The sequence below is a fragment of the Channa argus genome, chromosome 2 (genome assembly GCF_033026475.1).
Source record: "Channa argus isolate prfri chromosome 2, Channa argus male v1.0, whole genome shotgun sequence".
In the NCBI taxonomy this organism is placed as follows: domain Eukaryota; kingdom Metazoa; phylum Chordata; class Actinopteri; order Anabantiformes; family Channidae; genus Channa; species Channa argus.
Window position 1 is genome coordinate 28,589,447 of NC_090198.1, and position 16,285 is coordinate 28,605,731.

The following is a 16,285-nucleotide window of genomic DNA, read 5'->3' on the forward strand; positions in this document are numbered from 1 at the left end:
ACTATACATCCATCCGTTGTCTGTAATTGCTTATCCTGTTCAGTGGCACAGGGCAGCTGGACCCTATCCCCGCTGTCATTGGGGCAGGAGTCCGGGTACAGCCTGGACATTTCTCCAGGCAGTGCTAACCCCTTAACCACCATGCTGCCCTTGTATTGCCTCATGTGCCCTTTAGAGGTATTCAGGCTGTTGATGCCCACCTGCAGTAAATTATCGCTTTGTTTTAACATGAAAATGTGAAGTGGGTCTGTATGTTTCAAATGCTGGCTCTTTATACAGTACATGTTTGGTCCACAGCAATTTACATGTTAATCACGTGTATCTTTATGGATGGCTGGATAAGTCAACAAGTTAATTTAGAGCAAAATCAGATTGTTCTTATAGACAACCAAAAGTTGTTCAATGCCCAAGATTTGGAATTTTGGTGATGGTTTTGAAGCTGGGGAATGAGCTTGTTTCATGTTCACAAATATTGATGTTGCTATGACAGGAACAGAAATAGCACCAGTGAATTCTGTTTTTCACCTTAAAACGCCTTTTAGAAAAATGCAACACTTTGCTTCAGAGCCAGGAGGTTTGGATCCCCCTCAGCAGGACTTGCCAAGAAATAGCTTCTGTCTGCAGGGAAGGACAAGTGGGCCCTGAGTGGAATGAAGATAGATAGCTGATAGTTCATTAGCTAGTTAGACAGGAGGAGGGGTGAACCGCAGAGGACTGCAGAATCTCGTTTTTCAGTGTTGCTAAGAGCCCATATTTCAGTGCAGGGCCACACAGGGCTAGCAAGACCTTAGCTGTTAATTGCCACTCAGTCCCAGTCAAAGCAAACCTTTCGTCTTTTCTCTGCGGACATTATCCCACCGCCCAAATACATGATATTTCTGATGGGATGTATTGTTTCAAATAAACAGATAACAACGGTGACCGGGTGTACAGTAGCAAGGCAAGAACCAGTTTTGGCCCTGCAGAGGAAAAGTAGGTGTTGCTACTCTCCCCACAGCCTGAGTCCAGCCTCAGGCTCGCTTGTCCTCTAGAGATTTGCAGAAACACCACTTCAAAGACGGAGCCCCTCTCCTTACAGTGCATGCTGTATAGGCCCTCTCTCCTCCCCTACAATAAACACAAGAACTAAAGGAATTAATTAGACGCTGGATCAAACATGGGTTAGTAAATCCAGCTCACTGACGATTGCAGCAAAACCACAATCACACGTTAAGTGAATACCTTATCATGCGGGTTATCTTTGGTATGCATGCAGAAGCCATGTATTCCCTTTCAGATCCAGCCTCACAGCTCAGACTGGCAATCTCTTGGCCACCCTGTGATTCACTGAAGGATCTCGTTAAGGATATTTTGCTGGCTTTGGTCCTCGTGCTGGGGGACAGCAGCACAGCCCTGTAAAAATTTAAAGAAAAAAAAAATTCCTCGATACAGCCACTGCTCCTTGAAGGGCTGTTCTAAAAATGACAGTTTCTGCCACAAGGGAAGCTCCCAAAATTCATTTTCCCATGGCTCACATCAAAGAAGTGCAAGTTTGGACAATCACTGAAACATCACACAACCCTGTTTAAGTTACAGCTTTAAAAAAAAAAGGTGGGGGGGTAGTTTTTCTCTTCAAGAAAGCATTTAAATAACTGCTCTCTGTTTGTTTAGTATTGATGTTCATATGTTTTATGCTCCTTTTTCTTTTAGCACTTTGAGAGTTGTTTTTAAATGAAAAGTGCATCATAAATTAAATGTACTATTATTATTATTATTATTATTATTAGTTTTGCAGTAGATTTTATTTGTTTGTAGTGTTAGTATTTGGCCAAATTAATATCCACTGCATTAAAAAACCTAATAAACCCAGTCCCATGCTTCTGCACCTGTCCTCCGCTCACCTGCAGACTGCCCCAGTATTTACAGTATACCTGTCTCGTCCTCCTATCCCCATGTCAGACTTTCTATGGTGCCTTGGTGCCTTAGCTCTCCAGCATTTGTTCCTGTAATCCAGTGTGTATTTTTGGTCTAAGCCTCTTTGTAGATTCTCTGCCCTTTGCCTGCTCTGGTCTGATACGGTTGCCTGGGCTGTTTATTTTAATTTATTTGGATTCTTAAAGAAACTTTGCCTGAACCCCTGTGTTTTTTGCCAAATCTTCATCTGTTTGCCTCAATCAGGAAACTGTTGAACTTTTGCCACCTGTCCCCTGAGCTGTGATAATCCAAGGTGTTTCCTCTCCTTCCTGCCTTCTCAAGAAACAACAAACCAAAGTAATGTTTGTGCACAGGTACAGTAGCAAATCAATTTGGTCAATTCGATACAGTATATGCTGATTACCCAGCTACACCTGCATTCCTCCATGTGTCGATAAGGAGAGTTGATTTATGACTGCTAATAAAAGAGGCAGCCTCTCTCCGTACAACATGCTCCAGATACATGGTATAGGAAATCTGTGTGAACACATTTGTCCATAAATGACAGTCTTTCTTATCTTTTAATGCCATCCCCAGATAGGCAGGTGGGCTGTTATTGACTGAAGGACAAGCAGCGGGACGCAGCTTGTAGATTTGCTCTGAGGGGTTATATAGGAAAACTAATTTAGTCCGATAACAGGGAAAAACAGAGGTATTGATTTGAATAAGCGGCTATTGGGATGTGGTTTTTTCTTCTTCTGGATATCTAACAGTGATATTTACTGATGGCCGCGTTTTAGGGATATTTACTGATATTTATAAAATGGCATAACAATCCTGCTCGATGAAAACAAATCTGGGGTGGAACACACCTTTTTCATTTGTCATTGTCCTCATTGCATTTTTGGCAAAACACTTGACAATGCAGCATAAAGCATTGGACTTGCTTTATGTTGATTCGGCTCCGGGAAATTATTCTAACAATGACAACCTTTTTTTTAATCAACATGGGGTTTTCTGCTGCACAAATCCTGATTGGCAGATGAGCTAAAGCATCCTTGACAAGGAGCAGAGGGATCATAACTTGGCTGTGAACCAGCAGTGGCTCTAGGCAATATTTAGGAGTACACACAGGGAGGCTAAACATCAGAAACGACGCTGCCAGCTAGCCAGTAAAGGCAGTTAAGGCAAAATGCCCCTCACCTAATTATCTTAATTTTTTATATATATATATATATAATATATAATTATATATATATATATAATTTTATATAATTTTTTATATAATTGCTTTCTGACTTACTTTCTTTCATTTTCTTACACCGTGAGCAATTTATTTTGTATCTACTCGGCCCATGTCCCTCTTTCTCCCTGTTTTTTTTTTTTTTTTTCCCAGTCTCTCTTTAGCTCTCTCACACACACAGATATGCACAGACACACCGACAGTCCAGCCTCCCACTGTGTGCAGAATGTGTAGTGAAGCCACCCATGCAGGCGGGGAAGCCAACATAACCAGCCTACCTACCATCACACTATCTGGTGATCAAAGAGTTGCTAAACAGCCAGAAACTACAGCGGGTGCAGAAAGGGAACATGCACAGCCACACAATCAGCAAGTAGCGCCTTTTATCTGCTGAATTCCACCACAGATCCGATGTTTTCGCACACAAACACACCCATGCATAAAAGTGCATGCAATTTTGGGAAGTATGCATAATCACAAATTTCTCAAGTTTAGTCACACACACACAGATGATACAGTATATACAAAGTAAGCAGAGCTTACCTGTTTTACCTGTGAGTGACTGTTCCTGATGCTCAATTAAAGTTAGTGAAGAGTCTTAACAGGGCGAGGACAGGGGGGAGGAGGACAAAGATCAAAGGGAGGACAAATCCAAATCCTGCAAGGAAAGAGAAAGAAAGCAAGAGAATGTGGAAGAGAGGGCAAAGAGAGGGCGAGAGGTAGGGAAGAGGTCAACAAGAGGAAGGCATTGAAGTAGGTAGAGTAGGAAAAGAGACAATTTGCTCACACACATAAAAAGAATGGATGGCAGTGTAAACAGAAAGTCAGGTTTCTGTTGTAATTAATTATCTTTTCACTAAGTGATGTGGGACTCATTGCAGAAGTCATTTTTATTGTAAAAACCCCCTTGAGCTTCCAGCGAAAACAGAGGTCAAGTCACATAATTAAGAATTTATCTGCATAAATAAGCCATAACTAAACACATTTTTCGTTGTTGTTAGGACGTGTGTGTGTGTGTGTGTGTGATAGAGAGAGAGAGGAGGCTCAGGATGCAACTGCCCTCCCTTGAATATCAGAGAGTTTGGACAATCATAACAAAGTTTGTTTAAATCAATTTAAATGTAATTCTTACTGTACTTTGCTTTCTTGGTATTTACTCATGAAGTACTAGTACCTCACCAGCATTTAATCCTCGTCCTGCTTTGTACAAGTTTAACAATAACAAATACGAGGTCCTATTAGAAGATTCGCCCACGTTATTACCAAATGTGAATGATATTCTACGTTGTAACACAGTAGAGCACATACATCTTTCCACAAATAAAAACATCCATTCAAGCAAGGAAACACATCCTTCTGACGCTTATGGTCGCTCTGACTTTATTCATCTATTCACCGTTTTCAGTATATCAGCAGTAGGCCCCACCATCTGGAAGAAAAGAAGAGAGACAAACAGACACTCACGATGGCAAGAGTCAACGTTATTGATGAGATGTTTGTGAGAGAACAGTCATTTGAAACATAATAATTCAAATGAAGAACATTTTTTCATAATGTTCTTCACACTAAAGCCAATGCCAGGACATTTCTGGGAGCTGTGCCAGGTGGGGGTGAGCCACAAATCTGGAGGATGTGTCTGGGTAAATGGCTCTAGCTCCTGCACTGTAAAATCTCTCACTGCCAGTGCTTATTCAAGTGTGCCCTCCAATGGAGGAAGCAGCTCATGTCGACTAAACAGACTCCACCGCTGGATGGTTAAGTGACGCTTGGTTATTTTCTCATCTGAATTTAGAATCTACAAAAACGTTACTTTTTCAGTGTAGTGTTGCTCTGCCTCCAGCTGGTTTGGTGCATTTATCAGAGCCACTTTATACGAATATGAAATCAGAAATTCCAGATCCTTCCAACCGCTCAGCTTATTATAACGTCACTAAATATATACAGTAGCACAAGCGGTGACTGACTCAAGTCACATAAGCCTTAACCAAAACTTTTTTATACTGAAATCAGCAACCAACCACAAAACAATTAGAACAAGCAAAAACTTCATTTGCCACAGATGTTTGTTAGTGACAGGCAATAATGCAGTTTTTGGAAAGGTCGCTCAATGATTGCGAGGTTTTAATCCAAATGCTAATTCAGTAACTGATTGGAAATGTGCAGTAATGTGATGATAATATGCAGATGAGTTCTCATCAGAGCGGTCTATCCATTAATGAGATGGTATTTCAGTGTATTGTGTGTGAGTGTGCGTGTCTGTGCTGACAGGCTGCATGCATATGTAATGAATGTGTGTATGTTAGAGTGCACGTTCACTTTCATCAGAATATTTCGCATATTAATGTTTAATCAGTCTGCACTAATGCAAAGTTTGATTAAGACATCCCATAGTTTGTAATGAACAGACAAGAAGCTACATGACCAGCTCTCAGAAAAGTTTCTGTATCAAGATATGAAGCCTGAAAAGCTGCAGTTGGAAAGCACCTCTGGGTCCTGAACTGTAGGTATAACATTGTGGAAGATGTCCATTTCCTGCCGGTATATTTGGGCTAATTCTCAATTTTCTTTCTATGTGGTGCTGTGATGGTTTCCTGTGTTGTTCTCCCTAAGCATGTCAGATTCTCCAAGAGAAGCAAAGAGCCTGGGGAGGGTAGTGCTTGTTGGGATCTCTGCCAGTGAGGATCCAGACAGCTGTGTACACTGTGTCATTTTAATTTGCTTGATACTTTACTAAAATTGAAATGATTTGTAGTGCTGTCAAATATATTATACAACAAACATTTTAATTTATAAGTTTTGAAAGTACATAAAGTTACAATATGCAACTGAAGTTATGGTGCTATTGGTGGCATCAGATTCAAAAGTTATGTTGGTCCCTGAGTCTGACTTCATAGTCAACAGACTCTCTCTCAGCAATAAGATACAATTTGAAACTTTTTTTCTACTAAAAAAGGCCTTTTTAAAAGTTACATAGTTTATCTTTAGTAGCTTCAGGATTTCTGACTCCAGTAAATTCATTTGACCTGTATAGTTATTCTTTTCTATTAGTTTTTTACATTTAAGAAGCTTCATGAATTAAACACGTACTAAGATTAATCCACTGATTCCCAAAGATTTGGCCTTCCACCCATCACCAAAAACAGAATAAGTGCAGTAATACCTTCAATATATTTTGCTGATCTGTGTTTAATTAGTGCATTAAATGTAATATTGTAATTTTTCCCCATGATTCACCGTAGCAGTAAAACAATAATAACGTGTATGCACCTGATTTTTTTGGCAGCTTCATAGTCATGACATGAAACTAAGACATACTGTAAAGTGCTTCTATCAGCTGTACCACACCATCACTCATACGATTCAAAGTGATACCTCGTAATGTTAAACTCACTGAATCACTGATAAAAATAAGACAAATTTCCAACCAGTATTTGGGTGTAAACATGAATAACTTTGTAATGCCATCAAATCCACAATCACACTTGGGACGGGGAATGTATAAATGATGGAATACTACTTAATTAGAAATAAATTATTGATAAAATATATAAATAAATGTAGAAATAAAAAGTAAAAGAATAAATAAATTAAAATGTATGTCCACATTGTAGACAATCAGCGTTAAACATAACTTTTTGGGGGGTTTGCAGAAGGAATAACATCCAGCCATGCTAACCCACAAAGACTCTGCTATTTGGTAACTTAAATAACTTTTTCATTTAGATATTGTAAATTACTGTCAACCACTCGATGTCCAGAGACAGTTTGCTATGTGTTGGTTACAAGATTTGCTAATCCACAAGTTGCCTACACATCAGTCAACCCTGAAAAAGTAAGATAGACAATAATCTGTTATTATTTTTACTGTATCCTATAAAGTGTTGGTTGAACTCATTCTACACATGTTTGCAATAACTTCAGTGTAACAAATAATGTTGTTTCAATCAATCCCATAGCCCTGCAGTAATTTCCATCTTTCGGAGGATTATTTCTGTCAGTTCTAAATATTATTAGAATTTGTTTATTGTCCTTTGAAAGAGTGTACTTGCTGTTTTATTACTGCTGGCACCAAATGCTCTTAGAATATCAATAATTTTGTCATCTCAAACAGACCTACTGATGACGATGTGGACATCGATAATTAAGGGATCCAATGCTTTAGTACCACTGTCCCCTTTAACTGTGAATTTCCAGTAACATAAACATAACATTATTAAAGCAGAAAGTTCTGTGAATCAAATGAAAAAATCCTGATAATGTATTGCCTCTTTAACTACTGCTGTTTAAAACACTAAGTAGCATCTCTGTTGCCATGGTTTCAGTTATGAAGCTTTTTTAAATTCGTTTTCGTCAATCCTGACAAACAAAAAAAAAAAAGAGATTTTTTTTTTTAATATGTTATTTGTTAGTTGTTTTGCGAGCCGGTTGCTCCAACTTCCTCTCGGAGATTTCACTGTTTCCCGTTGTTTGTTTCACGGATGTATTATTGTTATTCGCTTCCGTCGTCAACTCATTACTTCACGATTCTGGCGATTTGACGTCGTCACGCCAATATTCTGTGTGACGTAACAGAAAAACCCCACAAACGGAACGATAGAGACAGCAGCAATGTTCCGGATCGAGGTAAGCAGAAAACTGGATTTGAGGGAAAGTGGTAAAGCTGCAGCTTGTTTCCGTTAGCAGGCTTTGCTGAATATAAACAGGGACAAACGGGGAGGCTGTAATCGTTAATTTGACCTTTCTAAGCTCCGCGTTTCCGTTAGTCCCCCTTTTAAAAATATCATCCCCCATTTTAGCCGGATTACAAGCAGGAAAATGCCCTATTTAGCCCGGTTTTAGCGGAGGAATCAGTAGCTGTCTCACCACGGTAGCTAAACCGGAAGGTACCACGAAGTGACATCCGGTACAGATGTAAAAATAAAAGACCCTAAATAAAAGTCACATTCTGAATTTGCTTCTGGTCAGTGGTTGCGCTCGTGTTCAAAAAGATGACAATAACAGAAAAAAATAAGAATGACAGCTAACGACAACATAAGAGGTGCAGTTCCTTGTATACTTTTCTGAAATGTCTTCAGAAACTATATGAAAAAAAGAAATGTCTTCGGAAGCTAAAACCAAGTCGAATAGCTACAGAACATTTATACCGTTTCCTGAGGGAATGGTTGTCAATGTAAAATTCCTATAAAAAGTGGAGCTATACAAAGGTATTTTCTTTGTCTCCCTCTCTCTTCTGTGTTTATGAGTATTGGTGCTGTAAACAGTCGTCCAATCAAAGCACAGCTCTTATCTGTTGCTGCTCTCTGATTGGTTTGGACTTTTGCACCTGCAGAAAAACATGTCACAAACACAGATGTGATCAGAGCAGATTAAATTTAGAATAAAGAAGGATTTCGGTGTATTTCTGGTGTGGCTTTGTGATGCAGGTTTATTTGCCTCTCGCCCTTCCCGTCTTCCTGCTCGTCTTTTTTCCCTCCTGTGCGGTGGATGGAAGCCGTGTCCTGGTGATTCCGGGAGAGTACAGCCACTGGCTTTATATGAGAACCATCCTGGAGGAGCTGGTGAGGAGGAACCACTCTGTCACCGTTCTGGTTTCTGATGCGTCATCTGTCAGCTGCAACAGCGGCCGTGACGCCGCCAAGTTCAACTTCCTGGTGTTCAAGGTGATGTCCCGTTCACGGATTTTAGCAATTTGTGAAATGTCTTAGTGCGTTTCAATTAGAATAGGTTTCCAGGGGTTTGTAAAAAAGAATCCAGGGTTTTTAAAAGATTTGTTTTCTTGTCCAGGTTCCGTACAGCAGGGCTGATTTTCACCACTTCACTCAGAAGGGTATCCATTTCTTCTTGTACGAGTCCCATGTTTTGTCTCCGCTCCATCAGTTTTTGAGGATGCGTGATTGGATGGGACATATGATCGACTTCGGGATGCAACAGTGTGACTCCATATTGAAGAACGAGCGGCTGATGGCGACTCTACGAGACGCTGCGTTCGACGTCATCCTGGTCGACTCGCTTGTAATATGCGGAGACCTGGTAGCCGACGTGCTCGGCCGACCGTTTATCCTGTCGCTTCGCTGCTCCCCTGGCAGTGTCATGGAGCGGCACTGTGGCCACGCTCCAGCACCGCCATCATATGTCCCCACGGCCCCACTGCCATACGGCGACCGCATGACGTTTGTGGAGAGACTGCTCAACACGTTGACGTACATTTTGACATCAGCTGTGACTGAAGTGGTCTGGAGACTGACTCTGGATCAATACTACAGCGAGGTCAAAGGTCAATCAAGAGTGGTTGGTGTCAATCATCAAAATTAACAATCAACTTAACATATAAACCAAAAGATTTGTTTTTCCTCACTGTGTCCTGTGTGGACAGGAAGTCCTAGCAGTGTCTGTGAGACTTTGGGGAAAGCTGACATCTGGTTCATCAGGCTTTTCTGGGACCTGGAGACACCGCGGCCGAGCCCCCCCAACTTCCAATACGTGGGGGGGCTGCACTGCAAACCCGCCATTTCGCTGCCAAACAACTTTGAGGCATTCATGCAGAGTTCAGGCGACGCCGGGGTGGTGGTGGTCTCATTTGGCACCATGGTAACCAACCTGACAATGGAGCGAGCTGACGTCCTCGCCACCGCCTTCGGACGGATCCCGCAGAAGGTCAGGTGATGCACCCACTCACAGGTGGACAAAGACATCTTCAGGAATATCAGGAAATCAGAGTTTCTAGAAAAAACAAACTGTTCACAAATCCCAGTTTTTTAATGTTTGCAAAAAAAAGTGTTCACTTTCAGACGTTAATAGGCCAGTTAACTTTAACAAGAGTCTGATGATTTACCTGCTTTTTCAGTTTGATTCTTTTTAAAGTTTCCATGAAAAAGTCCTGAATGCCATTACATGAGAACTTGGTCATTAGTCCAGAATATTTGTTACATTTAACTTCTGTGTGTGTGTTCAGGTGATCTGGAGATACAGTGGAGAAACTCCTCAAACTTTGGCAGCAAACACGAAACTTTATGATTGGATTCCTCAGAATGACCTGCTGGGTAAAAACTTCATTTTCTGTTTTTTAAAACTTTATTAGGTTTATCTTCTTAAATTGGTGAATTCAAATCAAATCTCATCGCAGCATCTAAAAATAAAAGCCGACATTCTAATGAGGGAGAATGCTTTCAAAACAAAAGGCCGGTGTTCCCCGTCTCAGGTCACCCGAAGACCAGAGTGTTCGTGGCTCATGGTGGCACTAACGGCATGTATGAAGCGGTGTATCATGGTGTGCCGTTGGTTGGCATCCCACTGTTCGGTGATCAGTTTGAAAACCTTGCTCGTCTGACCCGTCGTGGTGCCGCCGTCGTCCTGGACTTCAACCGCATGACAGTCGACGAACTGACAGAGGCGCTACACAATGTCATCAACCAGCCAAGGTGACGGCCATTTTATTTGAAATTACCTCGCGATCCATACATACACTCTCACAAGGCAAATTCATTTGTTCTATTCAAGAGTTTAGGATCAAAAGACAAAAATTAATATTTCCACCTTAAATCTGAGGATATTTACACCTCAATACATTAAACAACAGAGTACATAGCACCTTTTTGTATGAGATCACCCAGATTTCAAGCGAAAAGGTACTGCAACATGAGACCTTCAAGTGCTTCTACTTATCCTTGTCCTGCCTTTGCACAAATCTAATTTCGAACTTTTGTTATTTCTGGTGTTTAAAGAACATTCGTACTCGTGCATGTGCGTTGTTAATATTATAGGTTTATGTTTGCCTGCTCTTAAATTGAAATGGCATATAAGGTGAGGCAAAAATCCTTGATTCATTGAAAAACCAACTTTAATTACCTTGAAATAATTTCTAATGCTCCTAATAATAAACTTTAGAATAAACCTAATCACTGTCAAATATTTTAGAGAGATCATTTTTATTCAGATTTTTAATCAGATCTTGTTTTAATGTCAAATGCTTTTTATTTTTTTTGTTGAGCTAACTGGCACGTTTACCCTGTTGTTTACCCTGTTGCAATAACAATTTTTCTCCATCCTATCCCAATAAAACTCTAAAAACTTTTACACCCAGCGCCTTCATAATCAATGTACACTAACGCTGCACTGTTTTATCCCATGATGCACAGCTACAGGACGAACATGCAGCGTCTGTCAGCGTTGCATCGCGACCGTCCAGAGTCTCCGCTCGGCACCGCTGTCTTCTGGGTGGAGTTTGTGATGCGACACGGTGGAGCGCCCCACTTGCGGCTTGCGTCACGTGACCTGAACTGGTTCCAGTATCACAGCTTAGACACGACCGCCGCCCTGCTGGTAGTCGCGATAGCCCTCGCCGCATCCTGCTGGGGGGGTGTCCGCTGTTTGCGGCGACGCTGCAGACGACGAGAAAAGATTGACTGAAACATTTGTCGTGTATATGCATCAAGTTTAATGTTTGGTGTTTTATAATCTGAAAAATGTTATAATCCGAGTCTTAAAAAACATTTATACATTAATAGGGAGTTTATTTTTTGCCTTTGTTGTTTTTTTATGAAGTAAAAAGTTTTGTATAAAATTAAATTAACTGTCCAGTGTCATCTTTTGTCCTGTGGACGGTGCTATCCACACACATCGGCAGTAATCTGATTAAACATCAAAAAATAATAAAAAAGTATTTTAACCACAGCTGAACTTGTTGCTGTTGATATCACGTCTAGTCCAGATTTGTTCCACGTGTGCCTCATGAATTAGGTTTCTAAAATGTTCAGCTCATGTTAAGGTTAAATCATTCTAGCTTACAGATTCTAAGAACTACTTCAAGAACCCGATTTCTTCAACGTTAATTTCTGCGATGCACTGATCGACCCTTTAGTTAGTGTCAAATATTGGAGACTACAATCCATAGAAATAAAACTTAAAAAAAAAAAGAATATGTATTTATTTTCAATTCATTTTCACATTTGTGTTGTAAACTGCAAAAATAAAGTTTCAAAATTTAAATTATCTTACAAAAGTCCACCTGTCTCAGCAAGACATATTACGTCGGTGAAGATTCTCAGTCATCCTCAGACTGAAGAAGCAGTTTTATGGGACTGAAGCAGGTAAACACACCTGACACTGAGACTATAACTATCACTACAAGACACACAACAGGAGCCAGCTAGTAAACTAAAGTGCTAACAAAGTAAAATGTTGCTAAGCTCAGCTGCTAACAAGACGAAATAAGGCCAAGGCTTTTCTGACAATCTGATTAATCTTTTACAAAACATTTCTTAAATTCCACAAGTTTTTTTTTTGTTGTTGTTTTACTATTTAATTATCACTGAAAAGTTTTCAAAAATGTGACCTCAGCCTTTCACATTCAAGTTTTTCAGGGTTAAAAATTGGAGTAAAGGTTTTAGTTTAGAAACTACAGCTCCCAGTTCTTCCTCACGCAGCTGAAAATGCTCCACCTGCCACAGACGGCGTTGACCCAGTTAGTTCTGCGTTGTCATAGTGTCGTCCATCCTCACATCATCCATCTGGTACAATGCAGCAAGTTCAGAGGCTGCGCTGCAGCTAAATAATCGAGCTCATCCAAACCAGCTCCCACACTGTTTACTGCATCCACCTGCAGTATTTTATCACGGGCTGTTACTTCAATCACTGTTCCATGTTCACATTCTACCTGCCAGTACATCTAATTTAATACATGTCATTCTCTTTCTCATCACTCGTACATATTTCATTCCTGCTAGATTGTGATCAACATGCCTAAGTTGCCTTTGCATTTTGCTTAATATAATTTACAGTTTTATTCTTAATCTCGTATTTATGAAGCCAACAACAAGACACGTTCTTTGTACATTTGCTGAAATAAAAGTGCGGTAAAGCACTTACTCATGTCGTCATAACACAATTTCATCCGCATTACTCTTTTCTAAGGTGATTATTCCAACATATCAGCTGTAGTCGCTCCCGCATAAAAACTTCTACAGCATTCATTTCCCCCTTGTTCTGCAGCTCTTACAGACATGTCTGAACTTGAGTCTTCTCTCCAGTTGAGCAGTGACAGTTAATCTGGGAAAGTTAAAGGCTCATGGGAGAGATGTTCTTTAAAAGCGGCTACACAACATACGGTTGGCAAACATTGTGTTCTAAGACCGGTTGTCTATTTATTAGTCATGTCGGAGATTTTGAATGGGCCTTTGCAAGTTGCAGGTGGGGGCTCCACTGCATCATTAAGCCGGCTTTTAGCCCCACCCAAAACGTCCTGACCACAAACACAATGAAAAACTGTTTAACCGCAGTGAACATGCAGTTGCAAACGAACGTTTACAGCAGACATTATATTTAAGCTACTGTAAGATTTTGCTTGCATTAAAAAATGCACACTGCTAGGTTCAGTTCGGATTTGATGCCTGGATGGATTTAATGAAGTCTAGAAACAAATGACATTTGTTTGGTGAGTGTGAGTCTTAAGTGTTAAAAACCGAAGTACCAGGTCTGTGATGAAGGAGAGCACAGCTCTGTCTGGGTGGCATTTGCACGTCAGGACACCTCATCCTTATATTTCATGACTGCATATTTTATGTCACAAAATAAATTTGAACATGTATCAAAATGCATCCTACAGCAAAGCCAGCAGCAAATTACCACACGCCTTGCTGACCAGGTCATCTCAGGTCTCGGGCCGTGAGCTGCTGAGATGCCAGCCGGCTTCAAATAGCCAATATTTGTATTAACTGCTCACACATTTTAAATCTATCTGCATATGAAATATGGTCAAAACTACAAAAAGTAGGATAACAGTTATAGCAACGTTTAGCCTGGCTCAGACAATCTCGTTACTGCCGCTAGCAACACGGAGAACTTCTGATTTAGGGAATTCAAAGATATTTATGTTACTGTTTAACTACATTCCACAAAGTATAGATTGCAGTGATTTAACTAAAAACAAATAAATGGATACATGTCTTAATAAATAACAGTAATCAAACAATTAATACAGGAAAAAAAAGAATAAATAAATGGATATATGTTGAAATAATCAGAGCCGCCCTGTGGAAGCTACCAAGCCTTTAGCAAGGGAGAAGCAGTAGAGCACAACTGATCAGAGCCGACTAACCAATTCGGATTCACTTTGGGGTGAGGACCATCCACCTATGGAGGGAGAAATACAGAAACAAATAAAAGTGGAAACGTAGAAATAAATAAATGTAGATATGTTGCACAGTGGATATACATTCGATGTATTTTTGCATTTATTTAGTCTTTTTATTTCTTTTCTATTTTAGTCATTTCTCATCCATGTGAATGGAGAATTGTCTTGCATCATTGTAATACACCAACACAACATACAGACTGAGTGTTTTCCTTTGTTTCTGTAAATGTAGAGTTGTTTTCAGCCGAGTACATGAAAAGTGATACAGTAGGTCTTTCATTCTGGGACTCAGTGCCCATTAAACTGTGATGAAACTGAATGTAACATGCTAGTCAGTGTAAAATTTCAAAAATCCCCAAATATAACAGAAGCATATATGATGTATTTAAGCTATGTTAAGGGAATGTGCACTGAATCCGACATCAGAGCGGGTCCGTGCCAACAGTGTCCTGCATTTTATCAACTCTTATTAAGTCTCTGCGTGGGGCCTGTTGGGCTCGTTTTGCAGGAAAACAGCTTTTTCTTTTTTTTTTTTTGACAAAAACACCACACACATCTAAACACAGCCAAACATGACAGGCAACACAAGCAGCATGTTGCTTCTACAGACAGTTCCAGTCTAATTTGGCAGCAGTTAGTAAGAAGCTTCTGGGCAAATGTCCTCTCATTCAGCACGGCCAATGCAAATGTGCTGGCACATACCGAAGAAAAACCTTCGCTTTTGCACCGGGGGCCTCACATGGGAAACCCTAGTTCGACTCTGCTTGGAGCATTTAGGGCCACTTGAGGGCAACAGAGACCACACAGAGATCCTGCAAGAGTCACTTAAATGATGGGAATCACTTAGATGTACATATCAAGTCTTTAACATGTCTAAAAATAATGACAACAGCAGCGAAAACTGCAGCTCCTTATCCTCAGAAGTGTCATCATAGCATTTTGTAGTTATTCTACTTGCATGTTACACATGTGGCCCGCTTACGTTTCCAGATGAGTTTGTGCTCTGACCTCTGTGTTCCTCATACATGTGAGTCTCCCCTCAGTGATTTGGTTGTCCTGCTTTATTCGGCTAATGGTCAGAATGACCGTAACTTGTATACTGACCTGGCTGGTAGTAAATTAGTCCTTCTTCACAAACACCTTATCAGTAAAGCGACTTTCAGGGAGTAACAGTGCAGACAAGCTGCCCTATAAACGGCCCCTGGGAAAGCTTCTCTTTGTCAGATGCTTTCTGAACTCACTTGCAAGTGCTTGTTTGCTCTGCGATCGAAACGATTCATTTATTCATATTACTCATTATGTTCATTTTACAAATATCACTTATCACTTAATAAAGCTCTCAAATGACAAGTGAAGCCCCTTATTGGGTCTTCACACTAATCATCCCAATATTTGTTAAGTACCAAACAGAATACTGATAATAGCGATGATGACCGGTGAGACTCTCTCTCTCTCTGTCTGTCTCTCTCTGTCTTATTATCTCATAACAGTGGTGTACTGACATCTGGTGGAAGCTCTCAGGGACAGTCATTGCATTCAGTCCACCGCTGCTATTAACAGTAACGTTTGTGCCAATTCCAAATATGACAAATGCTGGCCCTCACAGAGCTCCTGCAGTACTGCAAATATCCATGTTGTCACAAAGACCAATTTTAAACTTGAAGTTTGTAAAAAATGTTGCTTGTCCCACTACTATGAACCAAGAACCACAGTGTACCTTGCTATTACTCTCACTCATCCAAGTCCTTTAGTACCTGGAATAAAACTAGAGACAAGCACATTTACATCTGTAATACTTGTGTGTGAAAGCCCTTTTTAAAATCGAAAGAATGGACTAAATGTGACGTTCTGAGATTTTCAATTACATCACAAAGTTGTTTTTTCATTAATGACACATTGTGTCATTCTGAATCAAAGAATTTGTTTATTCTAGATACTTACTGTCAGTGATCATGAGCAGAGAAATAGCTGCATACTCAGAATACAGTAATATGAATGAGAACTTTCTTAGAAAACCTCTT

General features: G+C 40.2%; 1 protein-coding gene across 3 annotated transcripts; it reads left to right on the top strand.

The window, feature by feature from the left end:
- Window positions 1-7,564: 7,564 nt before the first annotated feature.
- On the top strand, window positions 7,565-11,912 carry LOC137106357 (UDP-glucuronosyltransferase 2A2-like). Of its 3 annotated transcripts, none has more exons than XM_067489489.1 (7): window positions 7,565-7,759; window positions 8,560-8,796; window positions 8,921-9,410; window positions 9,510-9,790; window positions 10,089-10,176; window positions 10,260-10,554; window positions 11,272-11,912. In XM_067489489.1, exons 1-7 carry the CDS (start codon window positions 7,745-7,747, stop codon window positions 11,540-11,542), a joined length of 1,677 nt encoding a protein of 558 aa, XP_067345590.1. In that variant the 5' UTR covers window positions 7,565-7,744; the 3' UTR covers window positions 11,543-11,912. The 3 variants fall into 3 exon arrangements, with proteins under 3 accessions (XP_067345590.1, XP_067345610.1, XP_067345599.1); XM_067489509.1 differs by having other exon boundaries at window positions 7,566-7,759; window positions 8,628-8,796; window positions 11,272-11,910; XM_067489498.1 differs by having other exon boundaries at window positions 7,567-7,759; window positions 10,335-10,554; window positions 11,272-11,905.
- The last annotated feature ends 4,373 nt before the right edge of the window (window positions 11,913-16,285 follow it).

Bases quoted from the DNA above. Each gene is read 5' to 3' on its own strand.
- LOC137106357 (XM_067489489.1), top strand. The intron at 8,797-8,920 runs GTGATGTCCCGT...TTTCTTGTCCAG, and splicing joins TCAACTTCCTGGTGTTCAAG to GTTCCGTACAGCAGGGCTGA. The intron at 10,555-11,271 runs GTGACGGCCATT...CATGATGCACAG, and splicing joins AATGTCATCAACCAGCCAAG to CTACAGGACGAACATGCAGC.